A 27,042-nucleotide genomic window follows, 5' to 3' on the forward strand; every position below is an offset into this window, starting at 1 on the left:
CAATTAACAAATGAATATCAGTCTCACTCCTGCATTCAAAATAGATTGTATGGGTGAAAGTCTGGTAGAGGCAATGCTAGTAAATAGGTAAGTGCAATAAATAGTGTGGTAGCTTATGAGTGTATGAATTAAAATTTTTTCAGTGAATAATCTTTACTCTCAGTCGGGGAAATTGTGAGAGAGCACAAAGAAGGGACCAACCAAGGCATACATTGGCTCTCTGTCTGTCCTCTGCATTTGTTAAAGTTATATACAGAAAATAACTTGCTAATGCATCCCAAAATGTGATTTTATCAGGAATTGTTGAGAATAAATAAATTTCCACTAGTACAAGGTTAGTCTTTGTGTGGGTATATTACATTTAAAAAAGAAATCAGAAGCCAAATTTAATATTAGGACTCAGGATAATTGTAGAGCTTCAATTAGGTTTATGGTAAAGTTCTAATTTGGGCAAGGTCTAGAGTTCAAATTCAATATGTAGGTTGAGATTTAGGTATTGGGCAATATTAGGACAATGTAAAGGTTAGTATTTAGATAATAAAGTAAGGCTAGTATTTATATATTATTATTTTATCATGAACCATTTAAAGTTATATTTTACTGGACCCCTTTGAACAAGTGGTCAAATTTAATTTTCACACTGCGCTTTTATTCATCTGACTCTGTATATCTACTGTGCACTCATAATTATACTTAGATTTTCTTGCTAAACATTTGCAAAGCAACTATAGTTCCATATGTCTCTAAATACTCCAAATTCATCTGTACAATGATTTTGGTGCTCAGTAGTTTTAAGATGACAGATGATAAAGGGATAACATAAGTTGTCTCATAGTCAGTGAATAAAAACTACTAATATGAAAAGAATTCTCTGTTTAAAGAATGACAAATGAGGTATGTAAATGTCTTAGAAAAATGTTAACCTAAAATATTTGTGTTACAAGAACATATAATCCAATAAAACTATTGCATGCAAGTTGTAAAATTTCCAGGTTTTCCCATGAAATACAGTATTTGGCATGGAACACAGCTTTTAGAATGTTGAAAGTGAGCAACACATGCAGTGGATGAAAGTGGGAAAATGTTAAAGATAATTTCTGTAATATTTTTGCTGAAATGGCCATTATATATTTCTGCTGGACCTAGCTACTTCTGTCCAGATCCTTTCTAAGCTCTTTGTTACACCCCAATGGGTAAAGCATGATTTTATTCTAATTCTGTGCCTACACTGTTGCCTAAAAGTGAAGTAGATGATTAAACCTCAGTACAAAGGAGTGGGGAGCAGAGTCTTGGCTTCTGGTCAAAAGGAAGGAGAGCTACAGAGTTTGCCAGAGTTACACATGTCTGTGTGCTATGCCTGAAGGGGTTCAATCTAGTGAATAATAGGTAATACCTAGTGCTGTGTGAAATGAAAAGAATTATCTGGGACTACTACCAAAATTAGGACTTTCACACATTTCCATCAAATCATGCTGCCAGTTTATGAGCACCCCTTGAACTACCACCTGGTTTGTTAGTTTGGAAACCTCAGGTCCCAAGCAAGCTCAATGGGTAGAATGGAACCTCTTGGTGTGGACCAAAATGTTGCTGCCCCATTGTCTCAGTGTTTGGAATTCCCACCATCATGTTGGGCCAGCTTTGTGAATTCCTGGCCTAAACTTTGAAATGTGTTGATAATAAAATAATGTAACTCAGGAAAGTCAGGAACTCAGAAAAGTGAAGCTAGTTTAATGAATGTATCAAATATAATTTTAATTTATTATTTATCTATATCGATATCTTATCTATATCTTAAAATGCCCAAAATGTAATATTTGTGGCCCTTATCACCATTCCAATCATGGCATTAAAGCTACAGTTTGTCTTCTGCCATCAATAATTAAATTGTTGTCAATATGCCAAGCAGTATTACTGCAGTTTTTATATTTCATTATTGCAACAAACCGACTGCCCACTGTTACAGCCTGGATATAATCAGCAAACAAACAACAATTAGCCCATCAACAGTGCTGTCTGTGACTTTGTAGCTGTTATGAATATTTAATACTCATTTGACATGAATTTTATCACAGCTGTCATGTAAGATAAAAGGGCAAAAACGACTATACAGCCTTAAAGAAAGCATTTTTATTTATATTTATCATTTCAAGCATATTTTTAATTTGTGAACACAGTAGTATATTTTGGCACACAGTCTCTGTATTGCTATTTGCAAAATATAAGATGCTGATGATGCTTGCTTCTCACTGAAAGCAAATACAAGGGAGTTGAAGACACTCAGGAGACAGGTCCAAGCAGGGGATGATATAACATTTACCACAATGACAGTATTGGTATACTCATTTTACGCAATTTGTTTTTCAAATAAACAAGACAACCTCTAGGTTAGGTGCTGCCAAACACACACACAGTAGTATAATTTTGCTTATGGCACTGTAACTCAGGAGAAGAATCTTGCAAAATAAATATAAATGTATATATATCTACATTCTACACTGACACTGACAAATCTCTTTGCTGCAGAGATGTGTTACAGCAGCATATAGGTATAATGTTGATTTATAGCAGCGGATTGAGCCAGCCTCTGCATACAATATATGTGTGTGCGTGTGAGCTACAGAATAGGCTGCACTTGGAATAAATTACGTTTCATTGTATTAGATATTTTCCTCATGGTGTTCACATAATGACAAACAACAATCTTAAATACGTTGCCCCAGGTGCAACCAGTGCAGTTTCGGGATCTCGCAGGAGACGATGTCCTGCATATCCCAGTAAAATATAAACATAAACAACCCAAATCGTGTAGACCATTAAATACTTTTCAAAAGCTTGATCAGTACGCAGTCGGTAATCCTGAAACAAAGTTCTCCTTCGATAAAATGATATCAGCAAACTATAAACAGTATATGTATATTACTATATAATTACTATAAGCAAATCAATTTACATACATAGAATAACCAAAGTAACAATGTAAGACATAAGAAAAAAAAGAAAAAAGGGGCTATATACTAAAGAATGAAGTGCTTAATCAAAAAAATAAAAAAATTACATAATAGAGTAAAACAGCAAATTGCACAATGATAATAAGCAAATAATTTAATAAACGTAACACAATTAAAATAATGCAGTAAAGCAGAATAATTTGCTAAATTGTGCACTGAATAAACTATATTAAGCTACTATATAATAAACACATAATCACCTGGGGCATGAACTATATAGTACCTGTCTTCAATACTCCAGAAGAAGCACAGTTTAGCAGCTTCTGGCGAGGTTAGCACTATTGGCTGTAATAAGTCTCCTGGCAACCAGTCAGATGTGCTGACCAGGAGTCATTATGCTGGGCTGTGTTCTGAATCTTGCAGCTGAATTCAGAGCCTTGCTAGTTTCTGGACCTATCATGATTGGCTATTCAGCTTTTTTAGAGATTGCCCTCTGAAACTCCTTTGTGGGTTGTAATCAGTCTGATTCTGTCAGTACTGGCGTTTACTTAGGGGTAAATTTACTAAAGTGAGAGTTTTTAGAAGTGGAGATGTTGCCCATAGCAACCACTCAGATTCTTCTTAACTTTTAACTAGCACCTTCTAGAAGATAATAGCTAGAATCTGATTGGTTGCTATGGGCAACATCTCCACTTCTAAAAACTCTCACTGTAGTAAATTTACCCCCTAGTCTATGCTGTTTTGTGTAGTCCATTTATCTGTGCCATTTGGAAGATCTTTCAGCATTCTTTACAGTATAATCAATGTAAGTTATTCAGAAGATCTTTGTCTCTTACTGTGTAAATCATCTGTGCTGTTTGGAAGGGATGTAGTGAGTATGTCGATGGACAGGATGCCAGCCGTCAAAATCCCAATGTCAGAAGCCGAACCAGGGCCACCTCAATGCCTATCAAAATTCTGATGCAGAAATCTTGACAGCTGTCCCGATCAAAGGTACATCGGGGCATCTTAGCTGTTCGCCGCAGAGGTGTGGGTTAGGGTTAGGCACCACAGCGGGGTTAGGGTTAGGCTTTGGGAGGGGTTAGGGTTAGGCACCACTGGGGAAGGGGGTTAGGGTTAGGCACCACTGGAGGGGGTTAGGGATAGGCACTAAGAAGGGACAATTAGGTTTAGGCACCAATGGGGGAGGGTTAGTTTTAAACACTAACGTGGAGGGTTTGGGTGTGAGGTGGGGACGGTTAGGGTGTAAGTAAGGAGGGTTAGATGGAGAAGGGGGGAGGGTTAATATACTTACCCAACCCCTGTCGGGATACCGAGCATCGGGATGCCGCTGTTGGCATTTTGACAGTAGGCATCCCGAATGCTGGTATTTCATACCCAATTAATTTGGAAGATCTCTTAGCATTTCTTCACTGTGCAATCAATCGGGATTGTTCAGAAGATCCGCCCAGCATCTCTTTATACTGTAATCACCTGTGCTACGTATCTATAGTGCAATTATACGATATGTGCTATGCAACCTGCTACCTACCAGCATTTTTTTACTGTGCAAATTACTTGTACTACTTGGATGATCTGTTCAGCATTTATTTACTGTGTAAAATACCTGTTCTATTTGGAAGAGCAGGATAGCATTTCTCTACAGTGCAATTATATGTGCTATTAAGAGAACATGTTACCTGTTAGCATTTATCCACTGTGCAAAATACATGTGGTATTTGGAATACTCTGTCCTGCAGTGCAATTATCTGTCAATTATCTGTTCTATTCATAAAACCTGCTAGCATATTCTGCAGTGTAATACCAGAGCTATTCTGTAGATTCGGTTAGCTATTTTCTACATATAGTTTAGTATTAACTAGTTACTCCTATTTAGTTGGCATATTTAGCTAGTGCATTAAGTTCCTGGTGACATATTATTTGACTGTACATTTAGCTAGTGCTTTTAAATTCTTATATAATTTAGTCATGTCAGAATTGTCCTGTTTCCCTTAAATATATGTGTCTGTGACCTTGAGCTTGCGCAACAAGTCCAGGCAGCAGCCAAGTACCGGTAAACGATAGTAGGTCAGAGAACAGGGGTTGTTATTGATGAAGTACTCGACAAGTTGGTTCTGCATGCTCAGGATCACAATAGGCACTCATAACACTGTTACAGTCATGATAAGTATTGAACAGTGGGGCTGATTCAGAGCCGGACGCTCTGACCAGAGTGCTCACTCTGAATCAGTGCCCTCCTACCTTAAAATGGAGCGGCCTCCTGGCTGCTCGCATAGCTGTGGGTGACCACCCACAGCATATGCGAGCAGCCAAAAAGATGGTCGCGATGGTCAAGACCATCGCGACCATTGGGCTTGCGACGAGACCCTTGTGGTAGGGTCTCTTTGCCGCAAGCCCTGGAGTGATTTTGGCTCTATTAGAGCCAAAATCACTCCCACTGACATCACTGGTGATGTCAGTGGGGCCGGACTCAGACGGTAGGCGTTCCCATGGGAACGCCTCCATCTGGCAACCATGCCCCCGGCACGCCCACCAAAGGGGGCGTGCTGTCAGTCACCATCGACAGCACGCCCCCTTTAGTGCGAGACCCATAACGACGGCTTGGCCATCGTTATTCGGGTCTTGCGCATGCGCATGATGGAGCTCCCTCCATCGTGCGCATGCGCATTGGGGGAACATCGACCTGCTTGCGAGCGTCCTGCACTCGCGAGCGGGTCTGAATGACCCCCAGTGTTCCAAAATGATCTAATCCTAATGCCCTGAACAACACTAAACCATAGAATCAAAATACATATGAAAATTAGAATAAAGCATATGATTATAATCTCCAGCCACTTCCCTGTTCTCTTCAGCCTCATACCCCATGTCTCTCCAGCCTCATTCCCCTGTGTCTTTGCAGCTCCAGCCCCCTTGTACCTCTCCACCCCCCAGTGTTTCTCCAGCTCCAGCCTGCTTCTGTCTGTCCAGCCCCCAGTGTTTCTTCAGCTCCAGCCTCCTTTTGTCTTTTCAGCCCCCTAGTGTCTCCTCAGCTCCAGCCTCATTGTGTCTCTCCAGCTCATCAGTGTCTCTCCAGCTCCAGTCCCCTTCTGTCTCTCTAGCCCCTGGTGGCAATTTAGCTCCAAACTCTTTCTGTCTCTCCAGCTCCCAGTGTCTCTCCAGCCTCCTATCTAGTTATTAAAATGGTATGCTTGGTTGGGCTACCATATTCTTCAGATTTTTTTTGTCAAAACCTACACTAAGAATCCTGGTTTTTACTATTCAGTAAATATTGATTATTGCTGAAACTAGAACCACAAAGTATTTCTTTGTGGTGTTTAAAAGATGAGAAAAAGAATCATCTTTGTTTTTGGTTCCCTTTCTTGAACTTTCAATAAAGCTCCCCACACCTTTTGGCCACTTGGGTTAAATTCATTTGATGTAAAAATAGGGATATTGAAACTACCCGAAATCCTGGTGCTGATGAATAATCTAAAAATCAAAAATAATCAATTCCCGCTGCTAGTCAATATGACTAAATTGCTATTTGGTCAGAAACTACTTTAGAAAACACATGCAATAATGACAGAGCCAGTGGAGAAATACATATAAATCAAATATGTCTGTTCATTGAGCAAAATCAAAGATGGCTTCTCTTTTAAAAAACATATATTTTAGGACTAACACATAACATACTAAACCACATTTAATAAATACATGGCTATAGATAGACTATATGGACAAAAGTATTTTTGCCACACTTGTTTATTATTGAATTGAGGTGTTTTAATCAGACTGGTTGCCACAGGTGTATAAAGTCAAGCACCTAGCCATGCAGTCTCAATTTGCAAACATTTGTGATACAAAATGGGTCATTCTGAAGAGCTCAGTAACTTCAAGCGTGGTACTGTGATAGGATGCCACCTTTGAAATAAGATGGTTCGTGAAGTTTCTGGATATTTCACGGTCAACTGTAAGTGATATTATTAGAAAGTGGAAGCATTTAGGAAGAACAGCAACTCCAAGTGGAAGACCAGGTAAAATCACAGAGTGGGGCCAACGACTGCTAAGGCGCATGGTGCGTAAAAAAGTCACCAATGCTTTGCTGATTCCATAGCTGAAGAGTTCCAAACTTCCACTGACAGTAATGTAAGCACAAAAACTGTGCAGCAAGAGCTTAATGGAATGGGTTTCCATGGCCGAGCAGCTGCATGCAAGCCTCCCATCACCAAGTTCAATGCCAAACATCGGATAGAGTGGTGTAAAGCACACTGACACTGGACTGTGGAGCAGTAGAAATATGTTCTGTGGAGTGATGAATCATGCTTCTCTGTTTGTCAGTCAGATGGGCAAGTCTGGGTTTAGCGGATGCCTGGAGAACGTTACCTGCCTGACTGCATAGTGCCAACTGTGAAGTTTGACGGAGGAGGGATTATGGTATGGGGCCATTTTATCTCCAGTGAATGGCAGTCTTAATGCTTCAGCATACCAAGACATTTTGGACAATGCTATGCTTCCAACTTTGTGGCAACAGTTTGGGGAAGGACGTTTTTTATTCCAATATGACTGTGCCCCAGTGCACAAAGCAAGGGCTATAAAGACATGGTTTGATGAGTTTGGTGTGGAAGACCTTGACTGGCCCACACAGAACCCTCACCTCAACCCCATCGAGCACCTTTGGGATGAACTGGAATATAAATTGAGAGCCAGGCCTTCTCGTCCAACATCAGTGTCTGACCTCATAAATGCTCTACAGAATGAATTGGCACAAATTCCCAGAGAAACACTCAAAAATCTTGTGAAAAGCCTTCCAAAAAGAGTGGAAGCTGTTATAACTGCAAAAGGGGGACCAACTCCATATTAAAGTATATGTATTTGAATACAATGTCATTACAGTCCCTGTTGGTGTAATGGTCAGGCGTCCGAATACTTTTGTCCATATAGTGTAGTTAAAATACTTCTGCTGCAGCCAAGGATTTTTTTAAAATAAATAGCAACAGATTATTTCTTTGATACAATTATAAACAACGTTACAAGTAAAGATGGTATTTACTAGGTATTATATGTCCAGTTCTCACAAGGAAAACTCTGGTAATTAGGTAGGGCTTTACCTCCAATGTCCGTGCCCTGATCCCAAATGTGTCTTTAATTGCTAGTGTTTGTACTCTAATTACTGGATTAACCAAAGACATTTAAATGCTCTAGAACAACACTAGTCAACAGGATGTAGTTTTAATCCCAGCTGTCGGGATGCTGGTGCTCAGAATGCCGTCGTCAGCATTCTTTGACACCAGTCAGAAACTTGGCACCAGCATCTCGACCTTGGCATCCAGGATGGTAAGTAGTAGGGTTAGTGTTAGAGGTTAGGGTTAGGCACTTGGGGGAGGGTTAGGGTTAGATACTAGGAGAGGAGGGTTAGGTTTAGGCAGCAGGGAGGGAGGGTTCGGTTTAGGGGTAGGGTTAGCATAATTAAGACAGGTGTGGATATCCTAACTAAGTTGGGATGCCAGCATCGGTATTCTGACCTTCGGAATCCCAAACGCCGGCATACCGTATCCAACATTCTCACAGTACATTAGTGCCCCCTTCTTTTCCCCTTCAATCTCCACCTCTTTGGCTTTTCACCAGAGTCTCCCCTTTCCTTGTCTCCCCACACCTGTTTTTCATTCAGGAAACAGAGCTTATCTTTGTCCTTCTTCATTGGCAAAATTTCGGCATTATGACAATGACACCACATGGAAAAAACTCCTCCTATGTCACATCTGACTTCAGTTAAGCACAAAGTAAAAAGTTAAGCTGCACGACAGGAATACATGGTAGTATCTAAAACCAAGGTGAAACATTTTCAATAAACTTAATGTAAAAGTTTTAATAAGATACATTGCCCTTTCACATACATGAGATATGAATGTCCTCACCAGTATAGGAATTAAACAAATATATTAACCCCCCCTCCTTCTCGGCATCCATTGTCAAAATGTTGACATTGTAAACAGCCAATTTTAGGGTGAGGCTGCAGTTAGGCTTAGGGTTATAGTAAGTTGGCAAGTCTATGGTAAAACACATTGCTGGCAATGTTGACATTCTGGAAATGTCAACATTTGACATATTGACATGCTCTAAATGTTGTCATTCTTTATGTCAACATAATCTAGCCCTAAACCTAACCCTAGACACAACCTAAACCTAACCCTAGCATGTCTACATTCAGAATGTCATAATTCAAACCATCTCGACATTCTGAAATCAACTTCCTTTTTTAGCCATCTGGTGGATGCACTACATCTGGGTTATGCATAGTGAAGGCTGGAGTCGGACACTAGCTAGTTGAGACTGGCTCCCACACCCTATATAACCTCTTCCCTTTCACCCTAAGCTCAGTCTTGTTTTTAGTGCCTTAGAGTAAGGTACTGGCTAGGTCCTAGCTTTTAGTTAGGTTTTATTTCTTTATTTTGATGTTTTTGTTGGGTGTTTAGTTCCTGGTGACAGGTGACTAGCACTAACAGAGTGGGATTTATATAGGTTAGAGGTCTGTGTGAACCCTGTATCCCACTCTAAAAACTACAGAGTCCTGGGTCCCTTTCCATGCCAGACACACATCTGAGGGGGCCACTGGCAAAGATAAGGTAAGACTTGTTACAGAAAATGTAAAAAACTTATTGACATTCTGTTCTGCTTCCCAGCACACTGCTTATGAGCAGATTGGCCAGGCTTGTTATTACTCACCTGCACTGTAGAGCTGGCTTGTCTTACACCTCCACAGGCTTCAACAGCACCATGCCACTTTCAGTCCCCAGCGGTTTCCTTGATGGGCCACCGAAGGGGTTACAGAGCAGGAACATGGTGCTGGCTTTGAGGAGAGAGGGGCTTGTTGTGTTCTAGGATGCGGCGCCGCTGCACATGTAGTCACACAGCGGTGATGTCATCAGGTCGGGCCATGGGTAGTCTCTGGGGAACGCCGGAGGCTATGGTTACACAGGTGTCCTGAGTGAGCAGGACCCCGAGGCTGGCCACGCCTCCCCAAGGTATTTATTATCAGTAGTTCAAACTGCTGCAACGCTAGGCATGAGAATGACTGAAGCAGGGCCGGATTAAGGCTTGTGGGGGCCCCAGGGCAACTAAGTTGCGGGGGGCCCCTTCAAGCCACACAGAGTCGAGCTGAGCCCAGCCGTGCCCCCAGTAGCAGTCTGCCCCAGCAGTGCCCCCAGTCAGTGGTGTAACTTCATCCCAGGTGCACGGAGGCAAGATAAATGTTGGTGCCCCCCCCCAAACTAAAATGTACCACCCCCCAGCACCTATGCCAGCCCCAGCTGCCACCGCCACCCCGTATGCAGTTCCTTTTATATAATGCCCCCAGTAGTGGTCCGCCTATGTAGTGCTCCCCGGTAATGGTCCCCCTATGCAGTAGTGAGCCCCCAGTAGTTGCCCCCAGTAGTGAGGCCCCTTGTAGTTGCCCCCAGTAGTGAGGCCCCTTGTAGTTGCCCCCAGTAGTGAGGCCCCTTGTAGTTGCCCCCAGTAGTGAGGCCCCTTTAGTTGCCCCCAGTAGTGAGGCCCCTGTAGTTCCCCCCAGTAGTGAGGCCCCTGTAGTTGCCCCCAGTAGTAGGCCCCTGTAGTTGCCCCCAGTAGTGATGGCCCCCACCGTGCGCGCACACACAAAACAAACAAACACTTTATCCCTGCTCCAGTGCTGCTGCCGTCCATCCCTGGTGTCTGCTCCTCGGCACTATGGGAGTGACGTCATTACGTCACTCCCATAGTGCACTGCGGGACCCGGAAGACAGAGGGAGCTCCGTCCTCCGGCTACCGCCAGGAGGATAGGAGCCAGGTGCCCGCTGGTAACACACTCAGCGGGCGCCCGGCAAATGGAGGATACAGGGGTGCAACTGCACCCCTTGCACCCTCCGTAGTTACACCAATGGAGGTGGAGCGCCAATCAGCGGCGCTGCTTCTCCATGCAGCTCCCGGGGACAATGGAGCCAGGTGCCCCCTTCAGGGCTGACGCCTGGCGGCAAATGACTCCATTGTCTCCGGGAGTTCCGCCACTGTCCCCAGTAGCAGTCCCCCCTCAACAGTAATCCCCCCAGGAGTACCCATAGTAGTAATCCCCCTCTATGCTGTGTCCCCCAGTAGTGGTCCCACCAGTGTGCAGTAGTAATCCCCCTAATCCTAGTAGTAATCCCCCTCTATGCTGTGTCCCCAAGTAGCAGTCTGCACCAGCAGTGCCCCCAGTAGCAGTCCCCCCTCAACAGTAATTCCCCCAGGAGTACCCCTAGTAGTAATTGCCCTCTATACTGTGTCCCCCAGTAGTGGTCCCATCAGTGTGCAGTCCCCCTAGTAGTCCTCCCAGCAGTGCCACCAGGTGTCCCCCCCAGCAGTGCCCCTAGTAGTCCCCCCCAGCAGTGCCCCTTGTAGTACCCCCTGCAGTGCCCCGAGTAGTACCCCCTAGAGGTTCCCCGAGTAGTAGTACCCCCTGCAGTGCCCCTAGTAGTAGTACCCCCCAGCAGTGCCCCTTATAGTACCCCCTGCAGTGCCCCTATTAGTAGTAGTACCCCCCAGCAGTACCCCTTGTAGCACCCCCAGCAGTGCCCCTAGTAGTACCCCCACGGCAGTGCCCCTTGTAGTACCCCCTGCAGTGCCCCTAGTAGTAGTAGTACCCCCCCAGCAGTGTCCCTTGTAGTACCCTCTGCAGTGCCACTAGTAGTAGTACTCCCCCAGCAGTGCCCCTTGTAGTACCCCCTGCAGTGCCCCTAGTAGTAGTAGTACCCCCCTGCAGTGCCCCTAGTAGTAGTAGTACCCCCCCTGCAGTGCCTCTAGTAGTAGTAGTACCCCCACCAGACACACACAAAATAACAACTTCCACTTACCTTAATCCCCGCTCTGTCGTCTTCTCCTCCGTCCGGTCGGCTCTGCATGATGGGAGATCTCCCATCAGCCACTGCGGGAGCCGGAAGACGGAGGCTCCGGCAGTGGGAGCAGCAGCCAATGAGAGTCTGACTGACTCTCATCAGCTGCTAAAACAAACACACAGCTGCCGGCGCCGGCAGCTGTGTGTTTGTGCTGTGTAGTGTGGACGGCACTTATGCGCCATCCGCACTACCGCCCTGCCCCAAGCTGATGCAGCAGCACTGACTGTGCTGCTGCATGCAGCTGCAGAGCGCCCTCCTCCCGGGAACAGGTGCCGCCGGCACCTGTTATCGGCAGGGTCTCATCGACCCTGTGTGGAGGCCCTCTGTGTGTGGGGGCCCAGGAACGACCGCCCCTGTCGCCCCCCTCTTAATCCGGCCCTGGACTGAAGTCTGTGTAGAGGAGCTCACAACAGATACTGGGCGATAGAGGTTGACAAGTTAAGCAGTGAACTAGGATTATTTCATTTTTTTATAATTTAACCTGGTGTTTTCAGGGCTTATAGATATATTAGCATCTTTTACTGCACTTTTTTTCTTAGAAATGTAGACAATAACATACAGTATGTCAGATTTATTTACCTTTGGTGGTTTTTTTTTTGCAAAGAAATTTGATTAGACTTGTCTTTCTTTTTCAGTATGGATAAGCCAGACAAGGGTTCCAAAAAACAGAGATCAGTCACTGTTTATACTTGTAAAAAATGTGAGAAAAAATTGCCAAAAAGTACGGACCAATGGTTGCTCTGTGCTGGTTGTTCACAGGGGGTTTCATTACCAGGAGGTTCGGCTGAACAGCCAGTGATGCCTGATCTATGGCTGGCACCATAGGTGAATTACATCACTTTCAGGAAAATTATATGATACCCTGGCATCAAGCTCCTACTTTGTGTGATCCCTCAATAGAGCCCAGACGAGCTCAGAATATGGGACGATGTCTCGCTCAGATGGCGACGTCCCTAAATAAAATGATACAATCTGCAGGGGCCACAGCCATTAAAAGATGATCAGGCCATTCCTCAGTAGCTTTTCTGGAGAAGAGACTTCAGCTACTTCTTCCTAGAAAGAAGGGGAATTGGATTATGACTGGGAAGACACCTCAAACTGGGAGGGTGACTCCCAACTGGATTCAGGAGTTTCTACATTGATAGATACAGTCATGGAAACTCTGCAGTTACAGGAAGCAGTTATTCCAGAGACTAATTCTGTTTATTTCTTTAAACGTAAGAAGAAACATGTATCTGTTTTCCCAGAACTTTCGCATTTTGAGGAAATATTAAAAGAATCCTGGGTAAAACCTGATTGTAAATTTTATATTCCAAAAAAATGTAAGTGACTTTTTCAGAAGAGGATACCAAGCTTTGGGAAATTCCACCCATGGTGGATGCTCCTATTACAAGGTTGGTCAGGAATACTGTTATTCCCACAACTCAGTTTGTTACTCCTAAAGATCCCATGGATAGAAAGAATGAAGTTGTACTTAAATCTTTATTCACTTTGTCAGGAGTATCACTGCGGCCAATTCTGGCCAGAGCCTGGGTGATAAAGGCTATCAATCCCTCACTGAACAAAATGATTAATGGTTCTCAATCAGGGGATTTGTCTGAAGCTAACTCCTTAGCTCATCAGATTTCAGAAGCTCTAACCTATACAGGTGATGCTTTAATAGATACTATTCAGGTACAGTCTCATATTTCAGTTTCCACCAGGCATTCACTATGGCTTAAAACATGGAAGGCAGACATAGAATCCAAGCATGCTTTTGAGGCATTGCCTTCTGAAGGAGGTTCTTTGTTTGATCCAGAGTTAACTAAAATTATTTCTCAGGTTACAGGAAACAAAAGTCATTACCTACCTGTTACTATGCCTAAACCAAAATCTCCTAGGTTTCGTTCGTTTTGGACTCAAGGCATAAGAAACTTTCAGGCTTTCCGAGGTGTGCCTAGGTGTCCTGAAGAGGGACCTTTAAGGGATAAGATGTCCCCAGCACCAGTTGCCCTGCTGATAAGCCAGCAGGTCAATCCACATGACTGTCACTGGGTCCTCTGGTGTGAGGCCGCTTTCTAAGCTTCCGGGAAGCTTGGAATCTATCCAATCTGGATTTTTGGGTAAGTCTGATAGTAAGCAGGGGTTACATTTTGGATTTGGAGGGTCCTGGTCCAAAAAGATTATTTTCCACTCCTCTCCCTGTGGATGGTTGCAGAAAGGTGGCCTCATACAGCCAATTTCTGCGCTTTCCAACTCCAGAGTAATTATTCCGGTTCTGGTACTACAGCAAGGCCTGGGGTTCTACTCCAGTCTTTTCTTGGTAGACAAACCAGATGGATAATTTCATCACATTCTCAACCTCAGGGGGTTAAATGCTTATCTCCATTTAGAAAAATTCAAGATGGAGTCAATAAGTTCATATAATTTGTTCCATGGAGGAAGCGGAATTTCTGGCTTCCATAGATATGAAGGATGCCTACATCAATATTTCTATATTGAAGGGTCATCAACATCTTGGGGGAATCTGCATTTTCAATTTCAGGCTCTGCCATTCGGTTTGGCCACCGCTCCTAGAGTTTTTACAAAGGTTATGGCAAACATGATCTCCCTACTCAGGAGTGGGGGGATAAATGTGTTGGCTTTTCTGGATGATTTGTTGATAAAGGCAGCCTCAATAGCACTAATAACATCTTCAGATTACCTTAGGTATGCTCCAGAGATTTGGCTGGATCATCAATTTCCCCAAATCAAATTTATTTCCATCAAAGAGGATGGTATTATTGGGTCTTCTCTTCGACACCTAGGGTCACAGAGTGTTTCTTCGTCGGGCAAAGATTCAGTATCTGCAATCCAGAATAAGGACCATTTTAATAGATGTCTCATATCTCAGTTCTCAGGGCTATGCAGATACTGGGAAAAATGGTGGCTTCATTTGAAGCTGTTCCTATCACCAGATTTCATACCTGTCCACTACAAAAACAATTGCTTCATCAATGGGTGAAGCCAGACCCTTGATTAAACAGGCAGATGTTCAGATTATCTTTGCAGACCCAGCAGTCTCTCCGGTGGTGATTACAGGATGCAAATCTGAACTGGGGTTGTCAATTGTCAGTAATATATTGGACCATCATCACCACAGATGCCTGCCTAACAGGCTGGGGGGCTGTGGTTCTAGACAGACACTTACAGGGTCTTTGGTCTGTACAGGAAGTCTCTATTCCCATCAATATACTGGAATTAAGGGCAATTCAATATGCATTGATTCAGGCTCAATGTCATTTAAGGAATTTACCAGTGTGAATACAGTCCGACAATGCTAGGGCAGTTGCTTACATAAACAAGGTGGCATGCACAGCTTATAAGAAATGAGGGAGGTTTCTCACATCCTTCATTGAGCAGCAAATTTGGTACCAGCCATTTCAGCAATTTACATTCCGGGAGTGGACAACTGGGAGGTGAACTTCTTTAGTTGCCACAGTGTTCATCCAGGGAAATGGGAATTACACCAAGAGGTGTTTGCAGAAATAGTTGCCAGATGGGGCTATCCAGACATAGATCTAATGGCTTCTCATCTCAACAAGAAGTTTCCAAGGTACGGATCTCAGTCCCGGTATCCTCAGGCATCTCTGGTGGATGCCATGACAGCACCTAGGGTAATCCAGCTGGGATAGATCTTTCTTCCTTTAGTAATGTTACCAAAAGTAATTCAGCAGATTTGATCAGTGGCACGGCTGGCCATTCTGGTGCCTCCAGACTGGCCACGCCGTCATTGATATGCAATTATTCGGACCATGTTGGCAGACATTCCATATTGTCTGCCCTTGCGACCAGATCTGTTGCTTCAGGGTCCATGCCATCACCCCGATTCACCTTGGCTTTGACGGCATGGTTCTTGAATCTAATATTTTGAGAGCCAAAGGGTTTTCAGAATCTGTGGTGAAAACTATAGTACAGGCTTCCAAACCAGTTATTTCCCAGATTTATAATCGGATATGGAAGATATATATTTCATGGTGTAAAGAACATATGTTCAAACCTGAAAAGTTCCGAGTATCTCATATCTTGTCTTTTCTGCAAGAGGGGTTGGTTAAGGGTCTTAGATTGTCCTCTCTTAAGCGACAAATTTCGGCCTGATCGATCCTATTTCAGAGAAAATTGGCCTCCATTCCTGAAGTTCAAACTTTCTTGCAGGGCGTTTTTCACATACAGCCTCCATATGTCCCACCGGTTCCGCCTTAGGACTTGAATTTAGTTTTGGAGGCACTTCAAAAGGCACAGTTTGAGCCTTTGGAAACTGTAGAATTGCGATATATTACTTTGAAGGTTTTTTCCTTTTGGCAATTGCTTCGGCTAGAAGGGTATCTGAGTTAACCGGTCTTTCTGTAAATCTCCACTTCTCATTTTTCATGAGGATAGGGTAGTGTTACACACTAAACCTTCCTTTCTTCCGAAGGTGGTATCAACTTTCCACATAAACCAGGATATTATCTTTCCAGCTATTTGCCAGGATTCAGTAACTAATGAAGATTCTTCCTTTGCACTGTTGGATGTGGTACGAGTGTTATACATTTACTTGGACCGCACTGAGGACCTGATTCAGACCTGCTTGCTAGGATGTGTTCACTCATAGCTGGATGATTTTTGCATTCTGCGCATGTATACGCATCGCAGTGTGCATGCGCAAACCAGTACAAAAGATTGGGAAGCATTCGCTCGCTGCGCATAGACAGCCCAGCAGAGTGAGTGTCAGGAGAAGCCATTTGTGGGTCGTGACAGGGGCTGGCCATTTACAACGGGGGAGTGGAGGTGCGAATGCAGGCATGCCTGAGCGTCTTAATGCTGTTTCAGAGGCGTGCATAATTAACAGGCAGCATCATAGTACATGTCACCTGGTTGTATTTCACACTAAAGTGATTGCAGTGCTTGCGGTAAGATATAGTTAACCTCAAGCGCTGTGCTCACTTCTGATGGTACCTGATGTACCAATGGTTGCATACACTTCCTGGAGATGACGTGCGCAAGTGGGCATCTAAAGATAGGCTGGTGGATGCCTACATACACAAAGCGATCGCTTGCCAAGACATAGTGGGCATGCTTATGCCATGTCGTGCTTTCGCCTGCCTTGCTGGGTGTGTGCCGGATTTGCATACACTGGGTGCGAGTGTATGCATCTAGTGAGTGGGTCTGAATCGAGCCCTGAGTCTTTGAGGTATATGAATTCCCTGTTGGTGTTGATTAATGCACCAAAAAGAGGCTGGGCTGCATCAAAAGAATCCATTGCTAGATAGGTCACTTCTGCCCATTAGGCAGGCATATTTGTCCTTGAATGTGAGGGTTCTGGCAGCAATTCAGGCCCGCTCGACTCGTGCTCTCTGGGCTTCCTGGGCTGTATATCATGGTGCCTCAGTTGGGCAGCTCTGCAAAGCAGCTACCTGGTCATCAGTAAACACTTTTACAAAATGTTACTACTTCCATACATGGCACAAGGGATGCCAGTGTTGGGTGGAAAATTCGGTTCTGACACTCCCCCCCCTTAATTGGCCTGCTTTGGTATATCCTAGACGTAAGGCTTCCCCCAGATGGCTGAAAAAGGAAATATGATTTTTACTCACCGTAAAATCTCTTACTTGGACCCCCCTCAGGCAGATGCCAAGATCCCTCCCTTGTTTGTTTTCATACTAGATATCTGTGGTCTCTGGTTCTCACTTCTTCCATTGGTCTTTCTCCAGCTTTTTTAGACATTAGACTGAGCTTACGGTGGAAGGGGAGGGGTTATATAGGGGGTGGGAGCCAGTTTCAACTAGCTAGTGTCTGACTCCACCCTTTACTATGCATAACCCAGATGTAAGGATCCCCCAGATGGACTCCAAGAAAGATATTTTACGGTGAGTACAAATCATATTATTTATACCACACCCACTGAAATAAAGAGCCTAACAATTTACTTTATCTGGCAATTAACTATTAACAGTTTTCATTTCTTTTTTATTTGTGTTGGCCTATATACTGCAGTATATAGTATGGGTGCCACTTGCACAAACAATAATTTCAGCTAATGACATTGTGCTTACAGTCATTCCCAATTGAGGGCCTAATTCAAAGGTGGATGCAGTTGTAGCTGGGAATGCTTCTTTTGCTGCAGCGGTGGCGCGACTACGTTTTTATGCTAATGTTGCAGCCGATGGTAGTCATACAGAGACGCCCATTGGTGATAATCTGCATATTGAGATCATCAGACACACCTTCAGAGTTCGCCCCAGCTCTATGGCAGGTATCATTTCTACATCTTAACATGGCCACTGGGGGCAGTGCAACTGTGTCTTAAGACGTAAAGTAGTTGCTGACTGTAACATGCCTGCATGTGGCTAGACATTCCCTGTTGCCACCCAGAAACACCCACTGATATTGCCTCTCTCTGCATCCAAATTCATTATGCATTTTTTGCCGGTAACCATCGGGAAGCATGTGCAGTGTGACTCAGATGTATGCGCAGACTGAAAACATTGGCTGCTGGCATTAACACTGCGTCCATGTCAAAATCAGGCCCTGAGTGTGTCAACCAATTACAGATGTGTCTACATACATCTTACCTCTGTGCGCTACAAGTCGCGTTAAACATAATGCATGAGCGTCATGCAACTCAGTAGCGCCAAGCTTCTCTATTTACTGTCAAATGTGTCTTATTTGCACAGTGATGCACATAGGACGCACAAGCAGCTTCTGCTGATAAAAATGATATGCGGCATGCCTATACTCTGTGTGCTACTGCGGATGTGTCTGCATGCTACATGCTATACATTTAGCATGCAGCGGCTGTGTCCCTGTAATGTAGCATTTAGCATGCAGCTACACCCGAGCTATAGGCATGTCACATATCATTTTAATCAGCAGAAGCTGTTTGTGCGTCCAATGTGTATCACTGTGCAAATAAGACACATTTGACAGTAAAAAGTTGCATGAAAGACGTTTGGCGCTACTGAGTCACAAAACGGCATGGCACGACTCGAATGGCTGTTTAATGCGCAAGGAAGTAAGATATATGTGGAGACATCTGAATACTTTTGTTTAAGAATCTAGTCAGGGCCGTATTTAGAGTAGAGGACGCCCATGCGTAGTCTCTTTCCGACTGGCAGCACACTGAGCCAGGCAGTAGACTCTGGACTCTAGTAGACTCTAGTGCTGTGCCAGAGTCTACTGCGCATGGGCAAGTCACCGGGTAAATGGCACGGCAGCCATTTTTCTGGTGATTTCCCTACTGCGCATGCACAAAATGCCTGGAAATTGGCCACCGCACCATTTTGATGGTGATTTGTTCATACAGCGCTGCTACCACCGACGCAGGACTCTGGAGAGGTAAGTATTGAATAAATGGGTGCAGGGTGTATGATATGGCCTTCCTGGGACCCAGGGGCCTGTGTGCGCTGCATGCCCTGCACCCATTATAGATACACCTCTGAGTCTAGCTCTTTGTCATGCTCCCTAAGCATTTTGACAGACCTGTGTTGAGAACAATCTTATCTAGTTCGACAATATTCTCCTACCCCTCTGGTTATCATTATTGAGCCTCATATTATTCTTCCATTATCACTTATTTGAAAAACAAACAAACACATTATGCCCTTCACACCTCTATTTATGCTATTAGATGACAGATGTGATGTCTTTTGTCACCTTCCGTTGGCCAACATGAATGATCGTTTTGACACATCTCAATGTCATTACCTTGTATTTTACTTATTTTCCACATGCACATTTCATCAGAATATCCTTGCCAAATGTCTGCATGCAATTTAACATAGATATATGGTTCTTGTTTTAAATCTGTTTGAATTGAAGGTGGTAATAAACGCTTGGAAGAAGCATATAAATAAGATTTATAGGAATGCATTTTTTTAAGTTTAAATTTCAAAATTGTACGTCACATACACTCATACAAAATGTTAGGGAATAAAACAGATTCAGTTTACACAGTAAAAAGAACATTTATTTAATCTTTGATTACTAACAATATAACACAAGATGTTACAGCGGGAGATATATCAGAGCTTGGAGAGATAAAATAGAGAGATTACCAGCCAATCAGCTTCTAACCTTCATTTTTCAAACACAGCCTGTAAAATTACAGTTAGGAGCTGCTTGATTGGTACTTTATCACTCTCCATTTTATCTCTCTCCAAGTTGTGATACATCTCACTCACAGTGATATAATATTGGTAAAGAAAATATTTTATATTACATTCTCTTGGGCCCTTGGTTGGTTGGCATGTGTCACTTCTCTACATAGTCAAATTTGTGTCAGCTGGATCGGGTTATTGAAACCTTCACTTGAATTTACAATGAAATGGAAGGTGATGGGGCATATCCAATTAGGTGCGAATTTACCAAAAATCTCGCACCTGCAGGAGGGAGATTTTTGGTATTCAATAGGGTGCAAGTTTTATATTTTTTTAGAGTGACACCTGAGCACATCCAATTTTTCCTAAAATCCATATTTTAAAGAAAAACGTCTGCACTTGCCCTGGATCCTTTTGGACACCCCCATAATGACTAACTAAGCAATTGGAAGTTTACAATGAGCTTAATTATTCCTTAATTACTCACCTTTTGCTGTCCTCCTCCTCCGTCTCTTCTCCAGCATCACAAACAGCTTACATGGACCGGCCATACACAGGACAGGTACTACCTATAACCCTGCACACCTCCCCGCACATACTACCTGCTTTACACTACCCATAACCCTGCACACACTACCTACACTACTCTACAATACTGCCGGTAACCCTGCACCCCCTCCCCGCACACACTACCTACACTACACTAATAACCCTAACCCTGCACCCCCTCCCCGCACACACTACCTACACTACACTAATAACCCTAACCCTGCACCCCCTCCCCGCACACACTACCTACACTACACTACTGCCGGTAACCCTGCACCCCCCCCGCACACACTACCTACACTACACTACTACCCCTAACCTTGCACCCCCTCCCCGCACACACTACCTACACTACACTACTACCCCTAACCCTGCACACACTACCTACACTACACTACAATACTGCCGGTAACCCTGCACCCCCTCCCCGCACACACTACCTACACTACACTAATAACCCTAACCCTGCACCCCCTCCCCGCACACACTACCTACACTACACTAATAACCCTAACCCTGCACCCCCTCCCCACACACACTACCTACACTACACTACAATACTGCCGGTAACCCTGCACCCCCTCCCCGCACACACTACCTACACTACACTACTACCCCTAACCTTGCACCCCTTCCCCGCACACACTACCTACACTACACTACAATGCTGCAGGTAACCCTGCACCCCCTCCCCGCACACACTACCTACACTAAACTACTACCCCTAACCTTGCACCCCCTCCCCACACACACTACCTACACTATACTACTACCCCTAACCTTGCACCCCCTCCCCGCACACACTACCTACACTACACTACTACCCCTAACCTTGCACCCCCTCCCTGCACACACTACCTACACTACACTACAATACTGCCGGTAATCCTGCACCCCCTCCCCGCACACACTACCTACACTACACTACTACCCCTAACCTTGCACCCCCTCCCCGCACACACTACCTACACTACACTACAATACTGCCGGTAACCCTGCACCCCCTCCCCGCACACACTACATACACTACACTACTACCCCTAACCCTGCACCCCCTCCCCACACACACTACCTACACTACATTACTGCCAGTAACCCTGCACCCCCTCCCCGCACACACTACCTACACTATACTACACTACCTCTAACCTTGCACCCCCTCCTGGCACACACTACCTACACTATACTACACTACCTCTAACCTTGCACCCCCTCCATGCACACACTACCTACACTACCTACACTACACTACAATACTGCCGGTAACCCTGCACCCCCTCCCCGCACACACTACCTACACTACACTACAATACTGCCGGTAACCCTGCACCCCCTCCCCACACAGACTACACTACACTACACTACAATACTGCCGGTAACCCTGCACCCCATCCCCGCACACACTACCTACACTACACTACAATACTGCCGGTAACCCTGCACCCCCTCCCCGCACACACTACCTACACTACACTAATAACACTAACCCTGCACCCCCTCCCCGCACACACTACCTACACTACACTAATAACCCTAACCTTGCACCCCCTCCCAACACACACTACCCACACTACACTACAATACTGCCAGTAACCCTGCACCCCTTCCCCACTACCTACACTACACTACTACCCCTAACCTTGCACCCCCTCCCCACACACACTACCTACTGTACACTACACTACCTCGAACCCAGCCAGGAACTACATCTCCCATAAGCCCCCTTCTCCTCCCAGCATCCTCCACAACTTGATCAACAGGAGGGGCTGACAGGAAGGGTCAGAGACCAGGGAGCAGATGAAACACATCAGTGAGTGCTCAGTGTTCTGTGCTGCAGATAAATTTGCAGCCATTTTTGTTATTGGATACTGTGGGTATCGGGAGCGTGCATACCCACGGTAATCCAAAATTGGACTTGACGTGTGGGCAAAATCCTGCACTCAATTGGATATGCCCCTATATATTTGCCACTGGAGTTTTCTTTTATATATGTGGCTACTTTTTGATACATATGTGGTATACACACAATTTGTTACTCTGATTACTATTGTTGCACATTGTCTCTCTAAATAACAACAGCATAGAAAGGACATTATGCAACTAATATCCTTTAAGTGCATTATGCCTCAGTGTATCTTAATATGAAAGAGAACATAAATAATAAATACATCTATTTACTGCCTTTCACACTGACAAAACCCAGATGGGCCTGATGTACTACACTATCACTCTTTGTGCCCTTTACTTACTCTGAATTTATAGTAGGCTGCTGAACCTAAAAGGTATGTCACTATGACAGACTCTATGATAATACAATTGATGTATGAAATGTGTGTTACTTACAACTCACTTTAAGTACAATAAATTGTATATCACTTTGGGGAAAACATTGGTTAGACATCATAGGACCATTTAATCTTGATTGATCAATCCGTTCAGTGAAGGCCTAGTTCCATTTCATTTATCTCTTTCTGTATTGTATGCATGTAATATTTCACATATAATGTACTGTTATAAAGATTACTTGTTACTCTATTTTGGTATGCTTTTTTATATCTTTAAAGTATTTTTCTCCCATTCACTGTGCCACTGCCATGGGCATAACCACCATAAGTGCAAGGGGTGCAGGTGCTATGGGGCCCAGAGCTAAGGGGGGCCCATCTTTCTTGTCAAAGTTACATGTGTTACAGTATATACATTTGTCACCAGTGGGTAGTACATAGGGGCCCTCACAAACTTTTGCTAAGGGACCACCAAATATCTAGTTACACCCCTGCACTGTGGTTTACTGATGCACACTAATCATCAGTCTACTTGAATATTCTATAAGAACTCATGGGCACACAAAATTCTAATTATTTTTTGTTGTAGTTAAAAGTCTTGTATTGTTCTGTAATTTATTTACAAGGTTAGTGCAGTTACAATAACCCTCTTCGCACTAAGTAGTTCCCCATTGGGTAAATTGTTAGCTTAATATTCCCCATAAAGGGGTGTAAGTGTATTTGACATCTAATAAGACAGCTGTGTACACCCTTATGAATTTTGCATGCATCTAACCTTATGATTAAAGTGACAGAACTTGGATGAGAAAATGTAGTAAGGGGCATTCACGCAACAATGCCTCATGGCGATCAGTAATGTGTATATGCACCTATTAGAAAGTGTATCTTTTGTACCTGCTATAAGACATGTCACAAACTAGGCACAAATGGTGTTTATACAGATAGGGTGCATTTTGAGATGTATGCATTCTGAATGTTTACATCAGAATGATAACTGTCAGAATGTTGACATGGACGTTAGGTCGAGAACCAATATGCTGATATATAGTTAAATACACATGGTTAAAATGTCAACAAATTTAGAATGTGGGCATTGAATATGTTGACACCAGGATGTTGACATATGCTTTTTTGTTGATTTTTAGGGTTAGGGTTAGGCTCATGTTTAGGGTTAGTGTTAGGCTAAAATAAGCAAAAAGTCATATGTTGACATTATGGTTTCAACATTATCAATATGTTGACATGTACCATATCGACCTAATTGTATGTCAATATATTGGTTGTAGACCTAACGTCCATGTCAACATTATGACTGTTGACAAACAGAACATTATGGTGTCAACATGTCTAAATGTCAACCTTCTGAATGTCAACTAGTCATACCATGGGATGTAGTCGGCATCCCGGCGTGCGGGATGCCGATGGTCTGAATACCAGCATCAAAATCCCGACAGGTTGGGATCCTGGGACCAGTATCCCAACGGTAAGTATCGGGGTGTTAGGGGGAGGTTAAGGCTAGGTAGTGGGGTTAGGCATTAGGGGGAGGGATAGAGCTAGGCACCGGGTAGGGAGTGTTAGGATTAGGAACTATGGGGAGGTTAGGTTTAGGCCCCCGGGGGTGGGTTTTAGGTTTATGGTGTGGGTAGGGGGAGGTTAGGTTTAGGCACTAGGGGGGAGGTTAGGATTAGACTATCAGGAGGGTGTGTTAGGGTAGGGGTTAGAATAATACTTACCGTGACTTTTTATGGGTGTCATGATTCTGGCTGTCAGGATGCTGCTGTTGGTATTCTGACCACCGTCATCCCGACAGGCAGGATTTCATACCCAACCCTCATACCACACATCTATAGCCCGGCAGATACCTTGAACCAGTGTTAGGCAACCTGATAAACCTTTGAGTCCACATTTGGTGGCCTTCTAGCTGTCAAAATGACAACACATTACTCTTAATCACAATAGTAAATGAGATCAATACATTTAGTCAAAGAGACTTATCTGTAAATAACATATCAGCAGGAATTGTAAACAAACATTATAAGCTTTAAACAAACAATGTGAAAACAAAGCAGATAGGATTTGGAACTGCAAGTGATGGCTTAGTTGCCCCTGTTGCCCATCACTGCCTAATGCTGGGTACACACTGGCAGATATATTGGCAGATCAATTGATCGGCCAATATATCATATGCCCGTCGGCCAGTGTGTACCAGCGATATGGCTGTAATCTATGTCGTTCACAGACATATCGCGTTGGCTGTGCTGCACTGCCGATGGCAGATATATCTGTCCATTGGGCTGTGTGTACAGGTGATCAGCCAGTCACCTGTACACTTGCAGTGGCAGCCACTGGGAAGGGGTTGTGGTGCGACAGATAAAAGATGATGGCTTTTCAGTGTATATGAACAACCATCATCTGCAGATATATATGCAGATCTCTCGATCTGCAAATATATCTGCTAGTTGTGTACTTAGCTTTAGACACTCTAAAAGTGGTTTGGCATTAATAGTGATAAGATAATGTTGAGATATAAGTTAACCTTCACAATTGGGAAACCTTGGTGGGAAACATTACAGCAGGAGGGCATACTGTAGCTTCATTGCTTCTTTTATATCCCTTTTTGTACATAAGCTGTGTAAGTAATGACTTACTATATTACATTTCTTTGAAGGGAGAAGGAGGAAAGGCTGGTCCCCCAGGAATGGAAGGTCAACGAGGATTACCAGTAAATATCATTAAAATATTTTCCACTTATCTTTTTTTATCTATCTTGTGTTGCTTTGAGAAATATTGCTCTTAAATTTACTTCTTTATTTCTTATGGGCTATTAATTAAACACTCAAAATAAAATCGATACCCTTATAATCCATCAGATACTATATCTTATATATTACTGTTACAGTTAAATTCAGTATGAGTGTTCAACTGTACATTTCAGTAATCTGTCAAACTTCTAAAGCACCTCACCACTCATCTGGGATTCAGCCCTACTTGTACTTGATAAAAGCCCCTACACATGCTTATATAGGTAAGTGGAGAACTTAAGTTTTGTAAATAACTCTTCTGGTATGTATATATCATAAAATGTAAGATGTATACACTGAATGCTAATGTGTGTAATGCATAGTGGGCTTATGGTGTGACTTGCAATATACACAATACACACCTACGGGTATATTTACTAAAGTGTGGGTTTACAGAAGTGAAGTTGTTGCCCATAGTAACCAATCAGATTCTAGCTATTATCTTCTAGAATGTATTAGATATATGATAAATAGAATCTGATTGGTTGCTATGGGCAACTTCTCTAATTCTAAAAATATGCACTTTAGTAAATATACACCCTCCTGTATGTTACATTTTTATAAATCTGAATCCGAACCAAAACACTTAAAGGTGGTTTTGCCAAAACCATTACATTTGAGGGTGGATTTGCCAAAAACAAATCAAAACACAAGTTCTATTTGATATTTTTAAAAATCTCATTGTAAATTCATAATTTGCCACAGGCTAGAAGCACCTTATTCCTTGCTCCATGGGCAGGGCTCCCATACTAAGTAAATGAAATACAGTGATATTTACGTGAGCTGATGTTTGCTCAGGCTGTTATATCTACTCCATACTTCAATTTGTATGCCAGCAAAATAAAACAATCATATATAATCTACATAAACATAATTTCCATGATAGAATGACTTCAGTAATTGTTGGTAAAAGCAAAGTCCACCAAGGAATGTTGTAATTGATAAACAGATGATAACTCTCTTGTACACTATGGGAACATCCTAGTAATTCCCTACTGACAATACCTGAACACACAGTAACAAATAGTAACACCATATTAATTTCAATGTTTACAGATAAATACAGCATCATGAAGTTCAAATAGATGTAGATATACTGCAGAGCAACTAGAAATTATTAACATTTATTTGTTAACAGTTATTTTTATCGTTTCTATATATATATATATATATATATATATATATATATATATAATAAGGTCCTCAGTTTAGTTTGTCTGCCTGTTCGTTGGGCTAATCTCTTGAACCACTGGATGGATTTTGATGGGATTTTAACTATTCTATACAGTATTGGTCCAGGAAGGTTTAGGTGTATGAACCACTCATCTTTGACAAACGGGAGCCGAGCAGTGATTATTTTAGTGAAACAAAGTTACAAGCTGCACCAAGCTGTTGTATAGGAGCTGGCCATGGTGCTGAAACAACAAACGACAGTAAGAGCCAATCAGAGATAGCAATGTGTCCTGATGCTTATCAGTAACCTA

General features: G+C 43.3%; 1 protein-coding gene across 1 annotated transcript in view; it reads left to right on the top strand.

The window, feature by feature from the left end:
• COL21A1 (collagen type XXI alpha 1 chain) overlaps positions 1–27,042 on the top strand; it is a 344,603-nt gene that overhangs the window by 226,162 nt on the left and 91,399 nt on the right. Inside the window, exon 16 of the mRNA XM_088455921.1 lies at positions 25,426–25,479. Coding sequence (XP_088312047.1) covers positions 25,426–25,479 — 54 coding nt within the window. The remainder of the gene's footprint in view (positions 1–25,425; positions 25,480–27,042) is intronic.

Source organism: Taudactylus pleione, unplaced genomic scaffold (assembly GCF_031769625.1).
Source record: "Taudactylus pleione unplaced genomic scaffold, aTauple2 ptg000678l, whole genome shotgun sequence".
In the NCBI taxonomy this organism is placed as follows: Eukaryota; Metazoa; Chordata; class Amphibia; order Anura; family Myobatrachidae; genus Taudactylus; species Taudactylus pleione.